This window comes from Borostomias antarcticus, assembly GCF_949987555.1.
Source record: "Borostomias antarcticus genome assembly, chromosome: 2".
In the NCBI taxonomy this organism is placed as follows: domain Eukaryota; kingdom Metazoa; phylum Chordata; class Actinopteri; order Stomiiformes; family Stomiidae; genus Borostomias; species Borostomias antarcticus.
The window spans coordinates 29,870,197-29,894,822 of NC_140235.1; the positions used below are offsets into that span (position 1 = coordinate 29,870,197).

Below are 24,626 nucleotides of genomic sequence, written 5' to 3' on the forward strand. Positions count from 1 at the left end.
GACTTATTTTGTCGTATTCATCCGTGCTGATCATAACACCAGCTGGAGGTTATAAAGAAACCACCTTGTTTAATGTTTATTGTACCTAGTGTATAATTGGTGTGGAAAGATTGAAGACACTTTACAGTATATTATGCACCTAAAGTGTGACAGTCTTCCACTGTTCTCTATCAAGAATGCATTTGTGTCTTCACTACAACCCAGGCTGATTCCACCAAAGGGCCATGAACTACACTGAAGAAGAGAGACAAGCCCTGTACGCCAGAGGCCCCCACCAGGAGAACATCCTCTTTGCTAGTTTCTACTTCCTGGTGTTCATCATGGCCGTACCCGGTAACGCATTGGCCCTGTGGGCCTTCTGTCGCCAAGGAAGTACATCCCCTTCCAACGTTTTCCTGAGCAACCTAACCATAGCTGATGTCTCCTATGTTCTGGTCCTCCCCGTGCGTATAGCCTACCACCTCTCCGACTGCCACTGGCCCTTTGGCCAGACCCTCTGTCGCCTGGTTGGGTTTCTCTTCTACCTCAACATGTACTGCAGCCTCTACTTCATGACCTGCATCAGCCTCGACCGCCTCCTCGCCCTGGTCTTCCCACTTAGGTCACGGTCGGTCAGGACAGCCCCATACGCCAAAGTGTTCGCTGCAATCCTATGGGTGGCGGTGATAGTGTCCATGTGCCCCCTGCTACTGGCCAATAAACCTGTGACTGTTGAGGTGGACAACTCGACCACGTGCAACCAGATCTACCTGGAAAATCCTTCTCCCAAAGCGTTTGTTTCAACTATAGTTGCTTTTGTTATACCTCTGGTCATCATAGTGGTCTGCTACATCTTGATTCTAATTAAACTGAGGAGCCTCACGCAACAAGAGGAGAGACCAGTGAGAGACAAGGCAATCAGGATGATCATTCTGATCATGGCCAACTTCCTGGTGGCCTTTATGCCCTACTGGGTGAGCCGGATCATCTACATTGAAAGACAAATTCACGGCCATGTGACAGAATCATCCATTGAGACCCTGGCAAAAGCCAATCGAATCACTTCTGCCATGACCTGTGTGAGTGGAGTACTCGATCCAGTTATGTACTTTTTTCTTGCTAGGGTTTATCAGAATATTCTGCTTAACCTCTTTTGCAAAGGCAGGGGAGATAAATAACAAACCACAACCTGAAGCAGTGTCTCTATGTTTCTACAAGCTTAAGCATCTACAAACTTTTACCATTATCATTTACAAACTACTGTAGAAATGGTGCTCAGAGAGCACAGACCTCCGCCCCTGAATACAGCTCTGTGCATGCCAAAATTGGATGGCTTCTAAATTGGCCCATGCTACACCCCTCCACCAAGTTTCATGAAAGGCAGTCTGGTAGTTTTTGTGTAATCCTAGTCCAAAAAATGAATGGAGGTGAATGGCCGTCGGGGCCGTGTTTGGGCGGCTCGTGATTCACTGGGGCGGAGGTAAAAATGACTGGAGGTGAATGGGTGGCTGTAGTTGGTCGGCTCTGTGGCGCCCCCCTGGGGACACAGCCAGCGGGGGGCAATGCAGTGCACTCCGGGCTCTCCCCCCTCACATCCCAGTCCAAACCCCGTGTCTCTAGCATCCCCACACTGAGCTGGAGCTGGCTTCGTTCTAAATTTTGTTTTCATTTGTGGATCCGGCCCGTGATTTGGATCTACTCCAAAATGGAAGGGGTTCTAAGGTGGCCCATGATGCACCCCTTCACCGAGTTTCATAAAAATCAGTTTGGTCGTTTTATGCGTAATCATAGTCCAAAAGATGAATGGAAATGAATGGCCAGTATAGCTGTGTTTGGGCGGCCCATGGACCAGACCCGTGATTCGGATCCGCTCCCAAATGTAATGGCTTCTAAGTTGGATCGTGCTACACCCTTCCACCAAGTTTCGTGAAAATTGGTTCAGTAGTTTTTGCATAATCCTACTAATAGATGCGCACACACACGCACGCCACTGAAAACATTACCTCTCGGCCTGCGCTGTTGCCGGGGTGGAGGTAATGAGAGAATAGAATAGGAAGGGCTGACTATCATCATCTACACTTTCCAGAAGAATAGGCTACTGTAGGTGTAGATGTTTTAAAAAGTTTTGAAAAATAAAGGTGTGAAAATTACGAGATCAACATGTGATCATGAAATTGTTTAGCCTAGAAGATTTGAGCATTAGATCATTTTTGGGCTTTCTTTCTTGGAATGCTTGAACTTTGCATTGACCTTTTTGCATTGACAAATAAATATGTTAAGAGGGTGTATAAAAATTCAAGATATATATTTTCTCAATGGAATAAAATATTTTTAAAAGATAGGAATTTTACCAACTTTGCAAGTACTGTAGGTCTCAAGTCGGTTTGCAAGTAGTAACTTACTCACTTGTAGAGAATACTGCCGCACTTATATTGTTTGTGTAAGTGCTCTACAACAGAAAATACATACTGTAGTGTTCATAACCCGAATAATGCTATACTGCCTGTCTGCATCTAAAGAAAATAAAGCTTAAGAGTTGCATATAATAAATCGGTTTAAAAAATCCATCTTAATTAATGATGTATCAATTCAAGAAGACAATCAACTGATCAATAGGAAACTCATATGAAGTCGTTCTATCAGAGCTGAGTTTCTGATTGAGTATTTTGGTATAGGCTATTGTGCATTTACAGTGTGACGGATTGACAAGAAGAGCATCCTTTTCGTTTTCGTGAGTCAACTACAGTACTTTGACTGCGGTGGGTATCCGTAGGGAGGAACCTTGTTACCAAGGCAGCAAGGAAGAAGCCGAGGAGGTAGGTGCTCAAAACGTTTTGCTTGTTTAGCTGAAGAAATACTTAATATGAAGTGTTACCAGTTCACAGGGAAACTATGAGCGACATGACTCTTAAGAAAATAACGGGTTTCCGTAGTGTTTTGTGTCTGCCATTAATGCAACCGTTCAATTGTATTTCTGCTGTAGCCAGATAGCAAGCTGGGAGGCTAACGGTAGCTAGCTAGCTAACGTTAGCTACAATGCTAGTTAGCCAACGTTAGCTAGCTACAAGTAATATTTAAAGTAACATTAGTGCCTGTTAACCATGCTAGCTAGATAGAACTGTAGTTAGGTGTAAACGAGACTGATACCGATATGTGCCAACCTTAGTCACCGATGCAGTTGAGCTGCTGACTGTAAAATCAAGGTGTGTCAAAAAAGCAGTCAAAGTCAACTATCTTTGAGTAACTGTAGCTAGCTAAGTTAGCTAGTGTTTTGAGTCTTTGAGAGTGTAGCTATTAACGTAAAATTCAAATTAGCTAAACGTTAACATTGCTCCACTATCTCGGGTGAGCGCAAAGATGAGTCTCAGATGGTAGAAAAACGATAGGCTCCTCCTCCTCAGGATACCAGGAGCAGCCATGGGCAGCCAAAGAGCTGAGTGAGGTCTCGTGCCCAAGGCCACTGAGGTGGCCGTCCACAACCACCGCCATGGGTACAGCCTCCTCTCTGGTCAGCCCAGGGGAGGTGATTGAGGACGCGTACGGAGGCGAGGGCGGGGAGGCCTGCGAGATCCCCGTGGAGGTCAAACCGAAAGCCCGCCTCCTGCGCAGCTCCTTCCGCCGGGGGCCCCGGGCGATCGGCGCCAGCTTCAAGTCCACGGGTTCCGTGGACCTGGAGTACACGGCAGAGTACGAGAGGCTCCGCAAGGAGTACGAGATCTTCCGGGTCAGCAAGAACAACGAGGTGGCCTCCATGCAGAAGAAAGAGGCCAAACTGGACGAGGAGAACAAGAGGCTGAGGACTGAGCTGCAGGTGAGCTCACCTGGGTCATCGTTAGATTCCCTCCGTAGCCTCGATGCCAGGATTCTATTTTAATTAGCTCTGATATAGTCAGAAGGATCGGAAGGAATGTTTCTGCTTGTCAATACATTGATTTGTTTCTCAAAATAATGTAAAGCGGTGTGCGCCACCAGTGGCTCATGGGGTTGGGGTGTGTGTCGTGTAAAGGCGAGTTCTTAGTTCCCCTTCTCTCTCCTGCCTCTCCTGTCTGTCTGTACACTGTACACCTATCCAAATAAAATAGACATCTTGATAAATATCTTTAAAAAATACATAGAAAAAAATATATTAGTGCGTCTACTTGGTGGAAGAAAGAGATGCCATCATCTCATAAGAATGACTGAAGACTGAAGCATGTTTTTTTCGACAGGCTCTGCAGAAGACTTACCAGAAGATCCTGAGGGAGAAGGAGAGCGCCCTGGAGGCAAAGTATCAAGCCATGGAGAGGGCTGCCACTTTTGAGCACGACAGAGACAAAGTCAAACGGCAGTTCAAGGTAAGGATCACAATAGGGCCTATATGTCCAGTTTCAAGTCAAGTACACTTCAACCACACTAGATCCTCCCCCCAACTGTCCATTTACATGGTAGATCTTCCGAGAGACCAAAGAGAAGGAGATCCAGGATCTGTTGAGAGCCAAGAGGGATCTGGAGGCCAAGCTTCAGCAGCTGCAGGCTCAGGGGATTTTAGTGTACGACCTGGATGACTCGGACTCTGATGAGAACCGGACCACTGTTACAGGTAGATCCGAATATGAATCCAAAGACCGGACAACTACACACCTATCATCCCACTCCTACGGAACAATGCGCACACACACACTCACATGCTCAACACGCGATCTCTGTACGATGTGATGTGTATAATGGGTTGGGCAGAAGGATGTGACACTGTTTTGTGTGATTGTGTTGTCTTGAAGCTGCGGGGACCCAGTGTGAGTACTGGGGTGGAGGAGTGCTGGGAAGTGAGCCCTCTATGGGCAGCATGATGCAACTGCAGCAGACGTTCAGGGGACCAGAGTTCGCCCACAGTTTGATTGACGTGGAGGGCCCGTTTGCCAATGTGAGCCGAGGTAAGATGAATACTCTTTGTGCCATTCCAATGTTTTGTTTTCTTGTCTTGTCAATTGCATTGGCAGGGTTTTTCCTGCATAGAGGTTTTTTTGGCACCCCCCAAAGAGATTTTAGCCAGAGCCAAAGGAAAATCACCAGTGCCAAAATGATAAAAATATAGAATAGAAATTGCAATTCAGATCCTCTCCCAATGTGTTCGATAGCTTATTTCAAGTGCAGCCCATCCCTCTTTCTTGCATTGTCCATGGTTTGGACCACTAGTAATATAGACAATTAATAGACAGGTTATCAGTATCTTAAACATTTTGTCTTCATATCCATTTTGTGTCATGTCGGGAGATTTCCCGCGATTGTGAAAAGCGAGCTCAGTCAGAACGACAGCGAAGAATATAGGCCTATATATGCTGGTAGTCTACTCGGCATAAAACTGAGGTTTCCCCCCAAAATAGTACCTACAGTCCAGTATAATAGTATATTCCTGTGTGTTCCCAGATGACTGGGATGCTGCCGTGGCCAGTCTGCTGCAGGTCTCCCCTCTCGTGTCCCAGGCCTTATGGAGCAACACGGTTCGCTGTTACCTTATCTGCACCCAGGAGACCGAGGCTGAGCTGGACATCTTCACCCAGGTGCTCCTGCGCCCCAACCCAGCCGGCCTCAACCCCGCCGGCCTCAACCCAGCCGGCCTCAACCCCCTGTGGATGCGCTTTCTCCATTCTGCCTGACTCTGTCTCTCTCCATGACTCTCTCTCTCTGCCTGACCCCCCGCCCCCCTCCGTATGTGTCTCCTCTCTCCTGCGCAGAAGTACACCCCCATGCTGCGGAGGCTGTGTGAGGGGCTGGGTCATTTCTACCTGGACGTCTGCTTCCCCGAGGAGAGCGCCGGCGCGTACGCCCTGGAGCGCAAGCAGGAGATCGAGCGGAGCTCCGTGTGCGTGCTCCTCCTCAAGTCTGCCATCACCAGGTCAGTCTCTCTCTCTCTTTCTCTCTCTCTCTCTCTCTCTTTCTCTCTCTTTCCCTCTCTCCCTCTCTCTCTCTTTCTCTCTCTCTCTCTCTCTCTCTCTGTCTCTCTCTATCTCTCTCTCTCTCTTTCTGTCTCTCTCTCTCCCTCTCTCTCTTTCCCTCTCTCTCTCTCTCTTTCCCTCTCTCTCACTCCCTCGCACCCAGAGAGACCCGGGTTGGAATCTCTCACGGCGATTCATATGTCGTTCCCCGCTCTCTCATTTGCCTTCTGATTCTTCTCATGTGATGTAACGCACACACAAAATAACAAGAGCGCTGGAACTCTCTTGCAGCTCAGCGGTGGAGGACGCGGAGGAGGCCTTCGTCAAGAACCCGGACGGTCGTCCCCTGGTGCTCTACCTCAGGACCCTGGAGGCCCACCCTCTCAGCGGGCCCACCCGACAGCTGCTGGAGAGGGTCAACGCCGTGGACAAGGCCGCCAAGGTCAAGGTAGGAACGGGGACAAGCAAAGGCTCGTCACAAACTCTTGGGCTCGTCGATGGGTAATGAGTATGAGTGGGTAATCCCGTGGTCGGGAGTGGCGTCGGGGTTGTACTAGTCTGGCTCAACGGATGTCGGTTTTTGACATAAGCCTCTAATCAGATCCAATACCCAAACACTATTCTGCAAGGGAACCGTTAACAAAAAGGAAAACAAGCTTGGCGCCGCCCAAGACGATTCTGAGATCGGTTTAACCCCCTGAGGTCGAAGGACGCGCTGGTACCACTATACCAGACTGTAAATTAGCCTGCACATAGCAGTAAAAAAAATGCAAGGCAATTCACAAGTCATTCACAAAAGTTTTGTCAAAACATTTCAACACTATTGTTTAGGGTGTGTTTTTACAGCATTTGTGAGGGCATAAAAATAGTCTTTATGACTTGTGTTTGTAGATGTATTTACAAGCTGAATATGGTACTGAAGAAACTATTGATGGCATATAAATGTAGCTGTGATTGTCCTTCAAATAAAAATATTAACCACTTTGGAGTAAGTTTGTGTTAAGTTGATGAAATTTAGTATCAGACAACTCCAAAATCACAAAGCGGAAATAAAATCAACACGGACCCCAGGGGTTTAAAGAAATCTCCCCATATCAGTGATGATCGGGCGCGGCCAGACCCCTCTCCAGCACTGGCCCCACGAGGGCCAGACCCCTCTCCAGCACTGGCCCCACGAGGGCCAGACCCCTCTCCAGCGCTGGCCCCACGAGGGCCAGACCCCTCTCCAGCACTGGCCCCGCGAGGGCCAGACCCCCTCCAGCACTGGCCCCGCGAGGGCTAGACCCCTCTCCAGCACTGGCCCCGCAAGGGCCAGACCCCTGACAGCACTGGCCCCACAAGGGCCAGACCCCTCTCCAGCAATGGCCCCGCAAGGGCTAGACCCCTCTCCAGCACTGGCCCCGCAAGGGCCAGACCCCTGACAGCACTGGCCCCGCAAGGGCCAGACCCCTCTCCAGCACTGGCCCCGCGAGGGCCAGACCCCTCTCCAGCACTGGCCCCGCGAGGGCCAGACCTCTCTCCAGCACTGGCCCCGCCAGTAACGAACAGGGTAGAAAGGTCTGGCCATGCGAGACTATGGTTATACCACTGTGTTATTGTCATGGGTAGTAGACCACAGAGTCTAGGGTTAAACCATTGTGTTATTGTCATGGGTAGTAGACCACAGAGTCTAGGGTTAAACCATTGTGTTATTGTCACAGGTAGTGGACCACAGAGTCTAGGGTTAAACCATTGTGTTATTGTCACAGGTAGTGGACCACAGAGTCTAGGGTTAAACCATTGTGTTATTGTCACAGGTAGTGGACCACAGAGTCTAGGGTTAAACCATTGTGTTATTGTCACAGGTAGTGGACCACAGAGTCTAGGGTTAAACCATTGTGTTATTGTCACAGGTAGTGGACCACAGAGTCTAGGGTTAAACCATTGTGTTATTGTCACAGGTAGTGGACCACAGTGGCTCTGCAGAGGAGGGAGCAGCGATGATTTATGCCCAACTTGAGAAGGTCATCAAACAGGTAGGGGCGCAGGACGTCCTCAATTTCACAGGGGATTGCTCTCCGATGGTCGATGAGATAATGTGTTTTTCTAGTATCTTTTCCATGGGGCTTCCCTCACCTTCTCTCTGTGTTTCAGGAGCTGCTGGGGCTGGAGGAGAGCGATGGGGACGGTAAGGACCCGGGGACGGAGGAGGGACGAGAGGAGGACTCCGGAGACGTCCTGTGGGACCTGCACGACGAGCAGGAGCAGACGGAGGCGTACCAGCGAGCCTGCAGCGCCGCCTCCCAGCTGGGCTTCCAGAAGGTACCGCCGCCCTCTACCTCTCCCCCTATCTCTCTCTTCTTCTCTACCTCTTCCTCTCTCTCTCTCTTCTCCTCTACCTCTCTCTCTCTCTCTCCCTTCTCCTCTACCTCTCCTTCTCTCTCCCTTCTCCTCTACCTCTCCCTCTCTCTCTCTCTTCTCCTCTACCTCTCCTTCTCTCTCTCCCTTCTCCTCTACCTCTCCCTCTCTCTCTCTTCTCCTCTACCTCTCCTCTCTCTCCCTTCTCCTCTACCTCTCCCTCTCTTTCTCTCTCTCTCTTCTCCTCTACCTCTCCTCTCTCTCCCTTCTCCTCTACCTCTCCTTCTCTCTCTCTCTTCTCCTCTAACTCTCCTTCTCTCTCTTCTCCTCTACCTCTCCTTCTCTCTCTCTCTCCCTTATCCTCTACCTTTCCTCACTGCAAACTCACATAACTTTTGGTGTTATCCTGCTATAACCTGTTATGTGGTGTGTGTGTGTGTGCGCGTGTGTGTGTCTGTGTCTGTGTGTGTGTGTGTGCGTGTGTGTGCGTGTGTGTTCGTCAGTACATAGAGCGTCTGAATGACATGGTGGCAGCCCCTCCTCCGACCCCGCCTCTGCTGGTGTCCGGGGGGCCGGGCTCCGGCAAATCTCTCCTCCTGTCCAAATGGTGAGAACACACAGCCTCTAGGCTTCATCTCTCCTTCTGTCCACATGGTGAGAACACACAGCCTCTAGGCTTCATCTCTCCTCCGTCACACACCGCACCTCATCACAGGGCGTAGATCAGTGACTTGGCGTCACAATGTTTGCGCGTCGCCACCTCCAGACCGCTCAGTGTGGCGCGGTCTTGTTTCCCGGTCAGGATCGAGCTGCAGCAGAGGCACTCCCCCAACACGCTGTTCCTCTACCACTTCGTGGGGCGACCTCTGTCTTCCAGCTCCGAGCCCGTCCTCATCATCAAACGCCTCACAGTCAAGGTAAGCTCCGCCCCGCCACTCTCCCCCACAGGCCGAAGCCCTGCCCCGCCCCTCTCCCCCCACAGGCCCAAGCCCAGACAGTTTTGTCGTGAGTTAGAAGTCGCGTTTCCATTACACCTAGAATTGCGCAAAACCTAAATATCGCAATAAAAAATTGGTAATGGAAACACCTACATTTCGATAAAACGTTTTTACGCTCTCATGAGGTGGTTTTTCAGAAGTTGATATAGAAGTATATCGCAAAAGCGTAATGGAAACACTTTTTTCAAATTTAAACAGGAGAAGAGGTAGGGGTCACGTGATTTGCTCGCTTCAAAAAATGACGCGATATGCCTCCGGAGCAAGTGGAAGACCCTAAAGCAACGATACGAGAAACGTGCGCTGTTTAAGAGCGGAGCCGAGGGGAAAGCTAAAATAAAGTTCAAATATTACAACGGTTTGTTTACTTAATACATCCATGGTTTACTTCCTGGTTGCGCTTTGCGTGAATTGTGTGGCGTCGTGAGACTAGACTACGAGAATTATGGCTCTTGCGCAAAACACCTTCCAATGGAAACACCTACAAGTCGCAATTGTACTTTGTCGAAACTTTAGAAATATCGCTTTTATTTTGCGAAAAAGTGTAATGAAGACGCAGCTAGAGATGTAACGATATGAAAATATAATCACAATTATAGCGATCAAAATTATCACGGTTATCGGTATTATCGTGATACTGTTAAAATGTCCTGAAAATGTTCCGAAACTACTGATACACACACTAAAACTGAAGTTTTATATTGAAAACCGCTAAGAAAATTAACCGCACTGCACTTTTTGTTTGTGCAAACATTAAAATAATGCGTCTGGGAGACTGTAGTTTTGGTTGATGCTGGAGAGTATCAAAGTTGATCAAAGCATGGTAATCAAACACGGTTTTAGTGATCATTTTATTTAGATAAATGTAATCACTAAACCGGTTATCGTTACATCCCTATCCTGAGTTTGTTTCTTTTATTTTTCAACTCAACTTAAACTTTATCTATAAAGCACGTTTAAAACGACTAAGGTCGACCAAAGTGCTGTACAGGTAGGTGAAAAATAAATTACAAAAATGACACTTCAAGACACAACCATACACGCACACACAACAATACCCACAAAGACAACAACACACACACTAGCCTGGGAGTCATGCTCAACTAGAATTGAAGGCCAGGGAGAAAAAGTGGGTCTTCAATAAAGATTTTAAAACATTGAGGGTCTGGGTGGGTCTGATGTGGAGGGGCGAGCTGTTCCAGAGCCTAGGGGCAGCCGGCGCAAAGGCTCGGTCACCTCTGGTCTTTAGCCTACTGTAGTCTTGGGCATGTCCAAGTGTGCTAGTCGTATTGGCTGCTGGATATTAGAGAGCCCGTTGAATGTCGGTACTGAGGCGTGTTTGGCGCGGGCCGCTGTGTTCTCCCGTCAGCTATTGCAGCACTTCTGGACCATCTCGGGTCTGTCCATGGACCCCAGCAAGATCCTGGAGGAGTTCCCTCGCTGGCTGGAGAGACTGTCCGCCCGCCACCAGGGCAACATCATCATCATCATCGACTCCATCGACCAGATACAGGTTCCAATCAGAGCGCACTCACATTCAATTATACAGGTTCCAATCAGCGCACACTCACATTCAATTTACTACGCCTGATGGTGTTATTGACCAGGGCTTTATCTCCGTGTTCCAGATCAAGACTTTTTGCAAAGCGTGTGTGTTTTAAATTCACAAAGGAGAGTTAGATAATGAGCTTGACCTTGCACTCGCCTTTGTGTTTGTGTGTGTGTGTGTGTGTGTGTGTGCGCGCGCGCGCGTGCGTGCGTGCGCATGCGTGTGTGTGTTTGTCTGGGTGTGTGCATGCATGCGCGTGTGTGTTTGTCTGTGTGCGTGTGTGTGTGTGTACGTGCGTGTGTGTGTGTGCGCATGCGTGTGTGTGTTTGTCTGGGTGTGTGCGTGCATGCGCGTGTGTGTGTTTGTGTGTGTGCGTGTGTGTGTGTACGTGCGTGTTTGTGTGTGTGTGTGTGCCCCTCAGCAAGCGGAGAGGCACATGAAGTGGCTGATCGACCCGCTGCCCGTCAACGTGAGGGTGGTGGTGTCTGTCAACGTGGAGACCTGTCCTCAGGCCTGGAGGTAGGGGAGGACTCCCATCACCACACACACACACACACACACACACACACACACACACACACACACAGGTAAACACCTCAGATCGGTCCGCCTGTGTACAGTCTGCATGGAATATCCACAGTGTTCTTTCCGTGTGTGTGTGTGTGTGTGTGTGTGTGTGTGTGTGTGTGTGTGTGTGTGTGTGTGTGTGTGTGTGTGTGTGTGTGTGTGTGTGTGTGTGTGTGTGTGTGTGTGTGTGTGTGTGTGTGTGTGTGTGTGTGTGTGTGTGCGTGCGTGCGTGCGTGCGTGCGTGCGTGCGTGCGTGTTTTCCCAGGCTGTGGCCCACCCTTCATCTGGACCCCCTGAACCCCAGAGAGGTGAAGAGTGTGATCGACACTGAGTGTCAGGCTATGGATGTGAAACTGACTAAAGACCAGGTGGGTTTGAGCCCTACTCCTGAACCCTGATATTTCATTTCATTTCAAACCTTTATTTCAACTCATTAGACACTGAGGTTTCCCTCATTTGCGGTGTCGACGAGCTAACACAATCATAAACAAACAATAATAATTGTTCATATATCATAATAATGATATAGTAGAAGTGTAACTGTATTATGGTGGAGAACAGTTCTCCTTGTGGATCAAGCTGAGATGAAGAAAGACTGGGCTTCTCAGAATCACAATTCAATTATTGCCATGTGTACTTACATACATAGGACTTTTTTCTGACCCGTGGTGCTTACAGCAATACAACAATGGACAAGTGCAAGGACAGGACAGGACAGGGCAGGACAGTGCAGGACAGTGCAGGACAGGACAGGACAGGACAGGACAGGACAGGACAGGACAGGACAGGACAGGACAGGACAGGACAGGACAGGACAGGACAGGACAGTGCATGACATGACTCATACAGTAAAGTGCAGCGATACAAACCTAGTGCAAAAAAAAAAACAGCAGTGCAATTCGGACTGCAAAAGAGTCAGTGCAGTGGTCAGTGGGTTTGGAGATTGCAAGGGGAGGGGCGGGGGAGAGAGTCAGAGTATCTGTGTGTTTCCCACAGAGGGGAGAGAGTCAGAGTATCTGTGTGTTTCCCACAGGGGGGTGAGGGGGAGAGAGTCAGAGTCTCTCTGTGTTTCCCACAGGGGGGTGAGGGGGGAGAGAGTCAGAGTCTCTCTGTGTTTCCCACAGGGGGGTGAGGGGGGAGAGAGGGAGAGAGTCAGAGTCTCTCTGTGTTTCCCACAGAGGGGAGAGAGTCAGAGTCTCTCTGTGTTTCCCACAGGGGGGTGAGGGGGGAGAGAGGGAGAGAGTCAGAGTCTCTCTGTGTTTCCCACAGGGGGGTGAGGGGGGAGAGAGGGAGAGAGTCAGAGTCTCTCTGTGTTTCCCACAGGGGGGTGAGGGGGGAGAGGGGGAGAGAGTCAGAGTCTCTCTGTGTTTCCCACAGGGGGGTGAGGGGGGAGAGAGGGAGAGAGTCAGAGTCTCTCTGTGTTTCCCACAGGGAGGAGAGGGGGGAGAGGGGGAGAGAGTCAGTCTCTCTGTGTTTCCCACAGGGGGGTGAGGGGGGAGAGAGGGGAGAGAGGGAGAGAGTCAGAGTCTCTCTGTGTTTCCCACAGGGGGGAGAGGGGGGAGAGAGGGGAGAGAGGGAGAGAGTCAGAGTCTCTCTGTGTTTCCCATAGGAGAAGAAGCTGGAGAGACACTGTCGGTCAGCGTCCACCTGCAACGCTCTGTACGTCACCCTCCTCGCCAGGATGACCACCAGGTGAGTGAGGGCCACGCCACTCATCCGCCATCATCGCCGATCTCAGCCAACGGAATAATCACGTTGAAAACCTTTTATCGTCACATTGTGTAATTCATCGAAAAGGAAATGACTTCAGAGCGGTCAACGGAAAACCAAAATCATTCACCCATTGAGGGCTGGATGTGGGGATTAAGTGTTCTCTTAATTTTTTGGGAGCTGTGTGTGTGTGTGTGTGTGTATAGTGTATAGTGTATAATATATATATATATATATATATATATATATATATATATATAAATATATATATATATGTATATTGCATTATTAAGATTAGATATACAAGTTATTTATTTTATTGAAAGTTCTCGGATGTGGGAGAAGAGGACCACTAGTTGGATTTCGTTTGTCGCCAAATTTGAGTTGATTTCATTGTTTGCAGCTATTAAATTCAACTTCAAAACATGCTGTATATGGATCTATATTCATAAAAGCAACACGTGTCTCATAGCACTAGGTCACCCTGGTCACTGGAGAGCACTCTGGAGCAGTGTCTGCAATGTCAGGACACCATGTCCCTTTACAGCCTGGGCCTCAAGGTGGCGCTAGACTCCCTCAGCACGGAGCGGGAGAGACACATCATGAGAGAGGTGAACACTTGACTGACTGCCCCTCACTCCTTGGGTTACATGGGACGCCGTGGCCGTTACTTAATGTCAGGGTGTTTGTTGGAATAGTTTTACATGCCTTTTATTTTCAAGACGCACAGGTATATCAAGTGTCAGAGCTCATTTTCTGTTCAGGTTTTCTTGGTTTGTTGGTGTGTGTGTGTTAAAAATAACATTAAAATTAACATTTTAGTTAACTGAAATAAAAACAAAAACTAGGCTTTATAAAAAAACGATAACTAACTAAAACGGTGTTGTGTGTTTACAAAACTAACTAAAATAAACTACAATTATAGAGAAAATGTCTTTTAGAGAAATAGTCTTTTTCATTTCACACATACCTAGTATTTTGGGTGGATATGAAATCTATCCTCCATTTTTTCTTTAGCTGTGCCCCTGCGCAGGAGTAACCTGACGTGCGCCAGATGGTTTGTTTCACACAGACTGAAACAACCTGAACTCACAAGATCATGATGGTCTCACGAGGCTAGCGCAGGAAAAAAAACTAAAAAAAAACTAATAAGAACTAAACTAAAACTAAGCATTTAAAAAAAAAAAAAAAGAAAGAAACTAAACTAGAAAACCTGCTTTAAAAACTAATTAAAACAAAAAGTTAAAATGATATAAAAATAAAAAATAATGAAAAAAGCATTATTAGCAACTATTAGAACCTTGGTGTGCGCACAGGCTTATTTACCTCTGCCTGCCTGTGTGTGTGTGTGCGTGCGTGCGTGCGTTCCGCCCCAGATGCTGTGTTTGGTGTGTGCCAGCCATAACGGGCTGAGTGAGTCGGAGGTTCTGGAGGTGTTCCCGGACCTGCGTCTGCCCGTGCTCTCCTCCCTGCTCCACGGCCTCCAGAGGCTGTGTGTGGTGGCCTTCGGCTGTGGACTCATCAGGTTCCAGCACCTGCAGGTATGCATGCTCTCTGGGCCCAGGAATACCAGATATACCAATATCACAAGCCTGGATACCTGAGTAAGCCTGATGTCTGCAACAGGTAAAACCCCGAAAGCTTTTTTTTTTTTTTTTTTTTTTTACTTCAATCCATGTTCCAGATTTGAGTTTCCAGGTTTTACTCATTGCAAAAATCAGGCTGACTCAGTTAGCCAGCTTTGTGAAACACCCCACAGGAGTAGGTGCTTGATGACATATCAGCAGATTCAGGAAATATAGACTTTTTTGGGGGTTGTGCATTTATTTAATGATCCTTCTTCATAACATGAGGACACAGCCACACCAGTCAGAAAACAATAGAAAATGTATGGAATTTGTAGAATGCTGAGCAAGGTTTTTTGAAAGCAAACAGACATTGTAGCTCTTAATTGTACTGATAATTACTGCATGTCTGTCCATTAAGCTTCTCTGAACCTCCGTCAAGGGGAGGGGAAGGAATCTGTAAAAGGTTGATGTGGGCGTGTCTGAGCAGGTACCAACAAGATCTCAGTGCCCGGCAGCAACAGGTGCTTATCGGCGAGTGCGGCGCCGCCTCCTCCCCAGGTACCGGTCCGATCTCTTCCTGGAGGAGCGGTCAAGGTGTGACCGGGTTTGAGCGACAGGGTCCCTTCGCATCTCTGCTCCTCTCTGTTCAGCTCCGCGACCTGCCGACCTCCGCAACCTCTAGAGAGCAGAGAAGGGGGTGTCCATTACTTATAGCGCCGGTCTTTCAAATCAGAGCAATGAATAAGCCTGTTCATCGATTGGATGAGAAAAATGGTGGGAAATTGTATTTGGCTCAACGGCTTCACGTCACATCATAAAATAAAATAATAATAAATAAGTAAGGAGCACGTACGAAAGTGGGTAAGGATCAGTACACGAAGACAAACATTGCCATTGTCACTCGGAGCACAAATATCACAGATCTTTTATCTGACCTCCCTACATCGCCAGTGGCCCTCAGTGATCCTCCAGCCTACCTGTAGGACTCTCATGGTGGTTCTTATTCCCAACAGAAGGCCCAGTCCAACCAAAAGCCAAGAGATTCCCTCCACGGTCTCGACGGAGAGATCCCCGGACTTGGAGGCCTTCACTTGGGCCTCCGCGGTCCAGACGCTGGTCCTGCAGAAAGGCTGGATCTGGATCGCCGGAGCTCTGTACAGACTCGTGATGTCAGTGTCCTGAGCCGGTCGTTGGCCAATCGTGCTCTCTGGTTCCACCAAGGCCTCCCTTCTCCCCAGGTGGACGTTGGGTGTGTCCAAGGTCATGACCTCAGTTTCCGGAGCCAGTGGCTGGTCAGTCACGTTCTCTGGCTCAATCAAGGCCTCCCTTGTCCCCAGGTGGACGTTAGGTGTGTCCAAGGTAATGACCTCAGTTTCCGGAGCCAGTGGCTGGTCAGTCATGTTCTCTGGCTCAATCAAGGCCTCCCTTGTCCACAGGTGGACGTTAGGTGTGTCCAAGGTAATGACCTCAGTTTCCGGAGCCAGTGGTTGGTCAGTCACGTTCTCTGGCTCAACCAGGGCCTCATTTGTCTCCAGGTGGACATTGGGGGTGTCAAAGGTCGTGATTACGTTAGTTTCCGGAGCCAGTGGTTGGTTAGGCACGTTCTCTGGTTCCACCAAGGCCTCATTTGTCCCCAGGTGGACATTGGTGGTGTCAAAGGTCCTGATGATCTCAGTTTCCCGAGCCAGTGGCTGGTCAGTCATGTTCTCTGGCTCAATCAAGGCCTCCCTTGTCCACAGGTGGACGTTAGGTGTGTCCAAGGTAATGACCTCAGTTTCCGGAGCCAGTGGTTGGTCAGTCACGTTCTCTGGCTCAACCAGGGCCTCATTTGTCCCCAGGTGGACATTGGTGGTGTCAAAGGTCCTGATGACCTCAGTTTCCCGAGCCAGTGGCTGGTCAGTCATGTTCTCTGGCTCAACCAGGGCCTCTCTTGTCCTGTGGTGGACGTTGGGTGTGCTGGCCTCAGTACCAGTCAGGTGGAGGGAGGCCGATGGGTTCAAGTCCAGAGTCTTAACGGTGCAGGTGACGGGTGGAGTGGCAGCCCACTGCCTCGGCTCCGTGGGGGGGGGCAGGGGGTCTCCGGGGGTCTCGACGTATGGAGGCTCAATCTTGACCCCTGCCATGAACAGAACTAACGTGATGAGTAAACTCACCCGTCCAAAAACCATGATGAAACTGGTATTCTTTATAAATATCCATAAACATCCAAATGCAATTCAAAAGCAGCTGCACTCAGCGGTGAAAGTTAATAAGTGTGAATCATCAGAATGTTAGAGTTTGTTTTGCCTATAGTTATGGTGAAGAAGTTTGTCACAAAATAACACATCACCTATTATGACATCATAATGCTTGGCTTATACTTTCACTCAGCATTCTATTGTAGTTCCTCAGCATTCTATTGTAGTTCATTTATTTGTTGGGTATTCCATGGAGAGCACAATGGTTTTAGGTACCCTAACCAGGTGTAGACCATCCACATACTTCCAGCTGTTGTCAATGTTGGACGCTGCACTGTCCACACACCTCCTGGAAGCTTCCGCCAGCCTGAGAAACTGTCCGGGTAACAGACCCTCTGCTTTTATTCATTTGATCTAGTCCTTGTATCTAGGCTTCATTTAGCCGGGAAAACCTTTATTTAAATGGACTGCTTCCGATGAGTCATAAAAGGACACAGCCACGTTATCAGAGCGGGCGTGTGACTCGGCTGGAAGAGCCTTTCCATTGCGATGGCGCGGCCGGTCTGCTCAAAGGAGATGTCGGTGGTTGAGCGTCGCCACTTATTTTTTTTATTTTTTTTTGAATGTCGCTACTGTAATGTAGATGGGATGTCAGCTTGTTTGTGTTATCTAGGAGATTAACAAGGTCATTGCCATTCATTTTGTGTGCGTGTGCGTGTGCGTGTGCGTGTGTGTGTGTGTGTGTGTGTGTGTTGCAGGCTTGGGAAGCTGTGAGGCTGGAGTTTATGAATGGAGGGACCAGCTCACCTACATACCGAGAGATTCTGATCCACTACTTCAGCCAGCAGCTAAGGTCCAGACAGCCAGACTGTATTGTACCGACTGTATTAGCTCCCTGGAAAGGCTCTGTACTCCAGCTAACGGCTACATTTAAAGGAAATCTGACTGGAGTGCTGTTTGCGTTTGCGTGTCTCTGTATGTTTGTGTGTGTGTGTGTGTGTGTCCGTGTGTGTGCGTGTGTGTGCGTGCGCGCGTGCGTGCGTGCGTCCGTGCAGTGACGACAGGGTGACGTGGCGAGTGGCGGACGAGCTTCCCTGGCTGCTGCAGCAGCAGGAGGACAGGAGCAAGCTGCAGCTGAGTCTGCTCAACCTGTTCGTCTCCCAGAACCTCTACAAGCGGTCAGTACCAGCGCCTGTCCAGTCCGTCTGGACCTCCTCATCTAAACCTAGCTTACTTTTTTTTTTGTATTTGCTCTCTGTCCTTTTTTCCTTCAGGGGTCATTTCTCTGAGCTGCTGGCCTACTGGCAGTACGTGGGCAAAGACAAAAGCTCCATGGCCACTGAGTACTTTGACTCCCTCAAGCAGTATGAGAAGAGCTGTGAGGGGGAAGACAGTATGACTCAGCTGGCCAACCTGTACGAGACCCTGGGCCGCTTCCTCAAAGACCTGGGGCTCCCAAGCCAGGTACGAGACCCTGCAGACAGCTAGACAGGTTTATACCACTAAAGGCTCATTTATACCTTGTGACATTGTTAGACAGGTTTATACCACTAAAGGCTCATTTATACCATTGTTAGACAGGTTTATACCACTAAAGGCTCATTTATACCTCGTGACATTGTTAGACAGGTTTATACCACTAAAGGCTCATTTATACCTCGTGACATAGCTGGACAGGTTTATACCACTAAAGGCTCATTTACTGTATACATCGTGAGACACGATTTTTGTCTCAGTTCCGTAATTTGGAACGTCTGTGAGCCACATGGCTCGTATCACAGCTTTGATTGGCTGACTGGCCTGACGACACCGAGCCGTATTAGGAAGTATATACTAGGCTTAACTTTGCATTGTTCAAATTCTCTCAATGTAGCGATAGTATGTCATGGTAGTAGGTTGTCTTACGTTCCTTTGCTGCATGTGTATTTGTGTGTGTGTATGTGTGTGTGTGCGTGTGTGTGCGTGTGTGTGCGCGCGTGTGTGTGTGTGTGCGTGTGTGTGCGTATTTGTGTGTATTTGTGTGTGTGTGTGTATTTGTGTGCGTGTGTGCGCATGTGTGTGTGTGTATTTGTGTGTGTGTGTGTGTGTGTGTGTGTGTGTGTGTGTGTGTGCGCGCTCTCCCCCCCAGGCGGTAGCCCCCCTGCAGCGCTCCCTGGAGATCCGTGAGACGGCGCTGGACCCGGACCACCCCAGCGTGGCGCGCTCGCTGCACCAGCTGGCCGGCGTCTACGTGCAGTGGAGGAAATACGGCAACGCCGAGCAGCTGTACAAGCAGGCGCTGGAGATCAGTGAGAACGCCTACGGCGCCGAGCACGCCTGCGTCGCCCGGGAGCTCGACTCCCTCGCCATGCTCTACCAGAAACAGAACAAGTGAGACACGGAGACCGGCGGGACTTAAGCCTAATTTATGCTTCTTGAAAAGTGTGGCTCGACAAAAAAAAGTGTCGCTCGACATGTAGCATTTACGCTTCGGGCGTCACTTCACGTCGTCTCTATGGCAACAATCAGCTGCGCGCTTTTCATTTTGTTGTGCTTCTCTCTATTTGGGAGAAGCGCCTTTTTTGCCCATGACCTCAAAAGTGTCGAGCGTTTGTGTCGGTTTTAAAAGTGTCGGTCGACGAAGCATAAATTGGGCTTTAGACTCACACCAAGACTTAGACCAGGACTTTAAGTCCAATCAGGAGGTCCTGGGACACAGCGTACAGTATATATGCACACAGACGAGCGCACAATTGTTTGTGCGCGAGCGACCAAAATAGGCAAACAAGCCATTTGTTTTCTCAGGTATGAACAAGCAGAGAAGCTGAGAAAGAGGTCACTGAGGATTCGCCAAAAGACAGCCCGTCAGAAGGGTCACATGGTGAGCGTACATGACAGCTCTTTGTGTGTGTGTGTGTGTGTGTATGTGTGTGTTGGGGTGATGGTGATGATGGAGGAGTGTGTATGCGTTTGTGAGACCGGTAACGCGTCTCTCTGTGTCCTCAGTACGGTTTCACCCTGCTGAGGAGGAGGGCCCTGCAGCTGGAAGAGCTCACCCTGGGGAAAGACACCACCGACTGCGCCAAGACCCTCAATGAGCTGGGGGTCCTCTACTACCTCCAGAACAACCTGGAGTACGCCACCACACACACACACACACACACACACACACTTACTGCCATGCTATTGTATGTCTACGACACATAGGATAATGCCATGGACGGTAGGGCTGGGTTTAAAAAATCGATTTATCGATTCTGAATCAAATGATTCAGAATCAATTCATGAATACCAAAATCGTTCTTTTATTTAATGGATGAATGAATAAATGAAGGAATGAATAGTTCATTAATTCATTCAATGATTCATTCATTCATTAATTTTTGGAAATTAGTATCGATACCCAGTCCTAGTACTGATGTGTTGCATAACTTGGTCATACAACAGTCATGTAATTAAGGTTACAGCTAAAAAAAAAAAACAGGTTTTAGTAACACTAACCGAATCGATATCGAATCGAATTGAATCGTGATAATCGATTCCGAACCTTGTGAATCGGAATCGAATCGATTCTTGAAATTCGACTCGATACCCAGCCCTAATGGACGGCTTTGACCATTTTGTACTACTGAACACACCACATGCCTGAATGCTACATGTTAGCATTAGCAACACTGGAGCGGTTATATCAATACGTTTAATCAGGTATTTCATGATATCATTTAGTATATCAGGGTTTTTCCTGACTCAGAATGGGTCTTTGGGGGGTGACGTGCACACAATTTTGTGGGGAAACCTCCGTTTTATGCCGAGTAGCCTACCAGCATATATAGGCCTGTATTCTTTGCTGTCGACAAGTCAAGAATGAGGGATGGGCTAGACTTGAAATAAGCTATCAAACTCATTTGGAGAGGATTTGAATTGCTATTTTTATTCCCAATTTTTAGCATTTTGTCACTGGTGATTTTCCTTTGGCTCTGGCTAAAATCTCTTTGGGAGGCGCCAGAAAATCCTCTATGCAGGAAAAACCCTGTATATGAAAACTCATTCCTGTTATTGCGCGTTCGTGACGTGTTCCTCGCCCCTCTTCCCCCCCCCCCCCAGGGCTGCCAAGGTCTTCCTATCTCGCTCGCTGGAGATGCGCCAGCGCGTGCTGGGGCCCCACCACCCGGACTGCGCCCAGTCGCTGAACAACCTGGCTGCGCTGCACACGGAGCGGCGGGAGTACGAGGCGGCGGAGGACATGTATGAGAGGGCCCTGGACATCCGCAAGAGGGCCCTGTCCCCAGACCACCCGTCCCTGGCCTACACCCTCAAGCACCTGGCCATGCTCTACAAGCGCAGGGTGAGGCCGGCCGGGGACCAGGGGAGGGCGCTGGCATAGAGACCGCTGGCACTAGCAGCGTGATGCTCTATCCTACATGGGGCGGCTGTATAGCTCAGGAGGTAGAGCGGGTCGTCCAATGATCGGAGGGTCAGCGGTTCGAATCCCGGCTCCTCCTGACGACATGTCGAGGTGTCCTTGGGCAAGACACTGAACCCCAAATTGCTCCAATTGAGCAGGGTGGCACATTGCATGGCAGCTGACACCATTGGTGTGTGAATGTGTGTGTGAATGGGTGAATGAGAGGCCTTCATTGTAAAGTGCTTTGGATAAAGGCGCTATATAAGTGAAGTCAGTTTACAATTTACATGCCTGGAGAACATTAGAATGTCTTGGTACCATGCATCACTATGCAGTGGTCACATTCTAATGCAGGTCAGATAAATACTTTATTGTCTGCTAAGGTAAATTTTGTTTTGCATCTTCAGGCTTCACTGTAGCTAGACAGACATATCATCTATTTTTCTGGAATGTTGCATTTAATATTTAATCCATAAGACCCTTTGAGACCTCTTGCTCAATTAAGCTAAGAGGTACCCTTGTCAAATTCCTAGTACGTGCAAACCATATTCATGTAGAATAAACTGATCTTGAATAAACTGATCTTGAATCTTTAGACTAGTAGCCTAGCCCAAGAAGACAAAGTTACATACAAACCTTAGTTAGTGCTACGGGCCTGTGGTTAAACTGTGTTTGTGTCCGCGTGTGTGTGCGTGCGCGTGTGTGTGTGTCCAGGGGAAGCTGGAGAAGGCGGTGCCCCTGTATGAGCTGGCCCTGGAGATTAGAGAGAAAAGTTTTGGTCCCAAACACCCAAGCGTGGCCACAGCACTGGTCAACCTGGCTGTACTCTACTGCCAACTGGTGAGCTGCCTGCAAATGTACTCACACACACACACACACACACACACACACACACACACACACTGTGTGACCCTGGCGTGTGTGATTGTGTGTTTCCAGAAGAAGCACGGTGACGCCCTGCCCCTGTACGAGCAGGCTCTGAGGGTGTACGAGGACAGTCTGGGCCGCTGCCACCCGCGCGTCGGAGAGACGCTGAAGAACCTGGCGGTGCTCAGGTGAGGGCCACACACACACACGCGCGCACACACACACAAACGCACACACACTGTGTGTGTTAATGATCAAGTGAATTAATGATGAGATATAATCAGTGTGATGACACTTAACCACCTTCCTTTGTTCATCATCATCATCATCATCATTCCCTCTCTCTTCCTCAGCTACGAGGAAGGTGACTTTGAGAAAGCCGCAGAGCTCTACAAGCGCGCCATGGAGATCAAGGAGGCCGAGCCCTCCCTGGTGTGCGGCAAGGCCCCGTCGCGCCATTCGTCCAGCGGGGACACGTTCAGCCTGCGAGGGCCCGCCCCCCTCCCGCACGCCCCCAGGTGACTCAACCCCACCGAGACACCCCCTTTATCTCTATAGGTGTGAACAAGAAAACGCCCTCAGACAGCCTGTTTGAATTCTCTAAAATGCACCCGTCCCTTTCCTCCTTCCCTTAAGGGGGATCTGTGGTCTAACAGGACTGGATAGGTCAAAGCATGTGCTCCCCGACACAGTTGGTGCCAATCCTGTCCTTTCATATCAGTGTTTTTCTGACATTAGAACGTTTCATTATTCAGATGAGTCCAGGAGATCAGTGTCCTGATCTCAAGGGAATGTACATCACACACTACATTCTGCTGCTTTGTGATGGAGATGCCGTGCTGTGGTCCGTTGTACTGCAATCACAGAGGTGGATTTCAGTCAAAAATGAGATGAAAGTATAATCCACAATTATTTTTAAGCGGTGAAACCGCTTCTATGCGTGTCCGTCCGTGTGTCCGTTCGTAGCATAAGATTTCAACCAATCAGGAGTCTCCGTTACAGTTGCACACCAGGAAAGAGAGCAGGCATGAGGAAAGCATGGCTGGTCTGGTAGTGGATCCTAGCCGCAAACGAGGGGCAGCTGAAAATGATCTCAATCAGTCAGCAACATAATGGCTAAGTCATAAATGAGGCTCTATGTCTATAAATGTGAACATTGGAAACATATCTGAAAATGTTATTTGCATTTGTGAATATAATTTTTGCACTCATTCAAATTATGATTCATGAAACACAAGTTGAGAGATGTTGGTGTGTGGATGGCAAACACATACTTGTGGATTATTTTTACGAAATACAAATTGAAAGGTGTGTGTGTGTCTGGATGGTAAAAATAACTGTGGATTATACTTTTGTTTATTTTTTATAGAAATCTACCTCCATATGCGATCGCCATTCTAGATAATGTACGCTTTGTTTAACGTCTGTGAAATATAATGTATTTGTCATATTTATACATGTCATATTTATAAATGTATTGTTAATGTCATCATGTATGTATCAAATTGTCAGTATCAAATAATGTGAAATGAAGGGAGTCAATGTCAGCCCTTACGAGGGCCTAAAACTCAGGTTGAGTTTCATATTTTTGTTAAATTTCAGACCCATTACTCTCAAATTCCTGTGGTTCCGGGATGACTTTCATGTACTTATATGTTCATAAAACATGATTAATTTGAGATTACAGGTAATGTAGACCTCAGGTAATTTTGATGTGCCAATTATGCAAACAATGCCAAGTCCACATTCCTGAGGTAACAAATGCAATTTTTATGTTTCACTTTTCCATCGTCATAGTGCAGAATTGTTCAAGATATTGACCTCACATACAGTATTTACAGTATACAAGTATAAGAAGAGCCATTTCTATGCCCAACCATGTAAGTACATGTGAAACTGTAACTACAGCATAACTGCCTGACTGAATGTACATGAAGCCAAAGGGGATACAACAAGTTACTAAACCCTTCCATTTGATTTGCCAAACAGTGCATTTTCTCACTGTGTACCCATGCAATTAATGATTTAAGAAATGTACTGACTATTAAAACTAAACTTATGTCATTACAACCATTGTCAAAGAAGTTTGTATGTCTAATAAATACTTTAGTCACAGTGAAACAAAGTCTGCTTGTCGGTACTGTTTCAGAAGACATATTGTTAAGTTCAACAGTTGAAAGAGTGACATAAGCAGATGCAGACAGTCGAAACATGGTAGATGCTGAGGCTAGAATCATTCACCAATCAAGTAAGCCAACCTTGGATTTCAGTCTCATTTTTATTAGAAAAGTATCTGAAAAAGTGGATTGGGGCTGGTATTCAAAGGTCATCACATCATATACTGTAGAAGTTGTCGCTGTGTTAGAAGTTACTAGAAGTTGTCACTATGAACCTGCATGGAAATCTATACCTTGGCTTGGGCTCCGTTTCTCAAAGTCAGCAATGTTTGTAGAAATGGGGCTGAGGGTCAAAGGTCATGAACGTCAAATATGTACTTGGACCACTGGGGGAGAGGAGGGAATTAAACAGTGTATTATTGAACCAATCATTTGTACTGTACCAAATATAGAAGTTGTGAAAC

General features: G+C 48.1%; 2 protein-coding genes across 3 annotated transcripts; both read left to right on the forward strand.

Annotated features, from left to right (window-relative positions):
• Positions 1-224: 224 nt before the first annotated feature.
• On the forward strand, positions 225-1,157 carry LOC311322240 (uracil nucleotide/cysteinyl leukotriene receptor; the record flags this gene model as incomplete). The annotated part of the gene is made up of 1 exon (XM_084454297.1): positions 225-1,157. One exon carries the CDS (start codon positions 225-227, stop codon positions 1,155-1,157), a length of 933 nt encoding a protein of 310 aa, XP_084310423.1.
• Positions 1,158-2,754: 1,597 nt separating this feature from the next.
• Positions 2,755-24,095, forward strand: nphp3 (nephronophthisis 3). Of its 2 annotated transcripts, XM_084450266.1 has the most exons (29): positions 2,755-2,795; positions 3,381-3,790; positions 4,188-4,313; positions 4,408-4,558; positions 4,737-4,889; positions 5,383-5,516; positions 5,691-5,851; positions 6,183-6,339; positions 7,832-7,906; positions 8,025-8,192; positions 8,732-8,835; positions 9,031-9,145; positions 10,593-10,736; positions 11,194-11,291; positions 11,605-11,707; positions 12,949-13,031; positions 13,522-13,660; positions 14,426-14,590; positions 17,553-17,647; positions 17,850-17,972; positions 18,069-18,258; positions 18,923-19,164; positions 19,579-19,654; positions 19,780-19,907; positions 20,878-21,118; positions 21,893-22,018; positions 22,118-22,233; positions 22,399-22,563; positions 22,682-24,095. In XM_084450266.1, exons 2-29 carry the CDS (start codon positions 3,467-3,469, stop codon positions 22,824-22,826), a joined length of 4,047 nt encoding a protein of 1,348 aa, XP_084306392.1. In that variant the 5' UTR covers positions 2,755-2,795; positions 3,381-3,466; the 3' UTR covers positions 22,827-24,095. The 2 variants fall into 2 exon arrangements, with proteins under 2 accessions (XP_084306392.1, XP_084306393.1); XM_084450267.1 differs by having other exon boundaries at positions 22,399-22,800.
• The last annotated feature ends 531 nt before the right edge of the window (positions 24,096-24,626 follow it).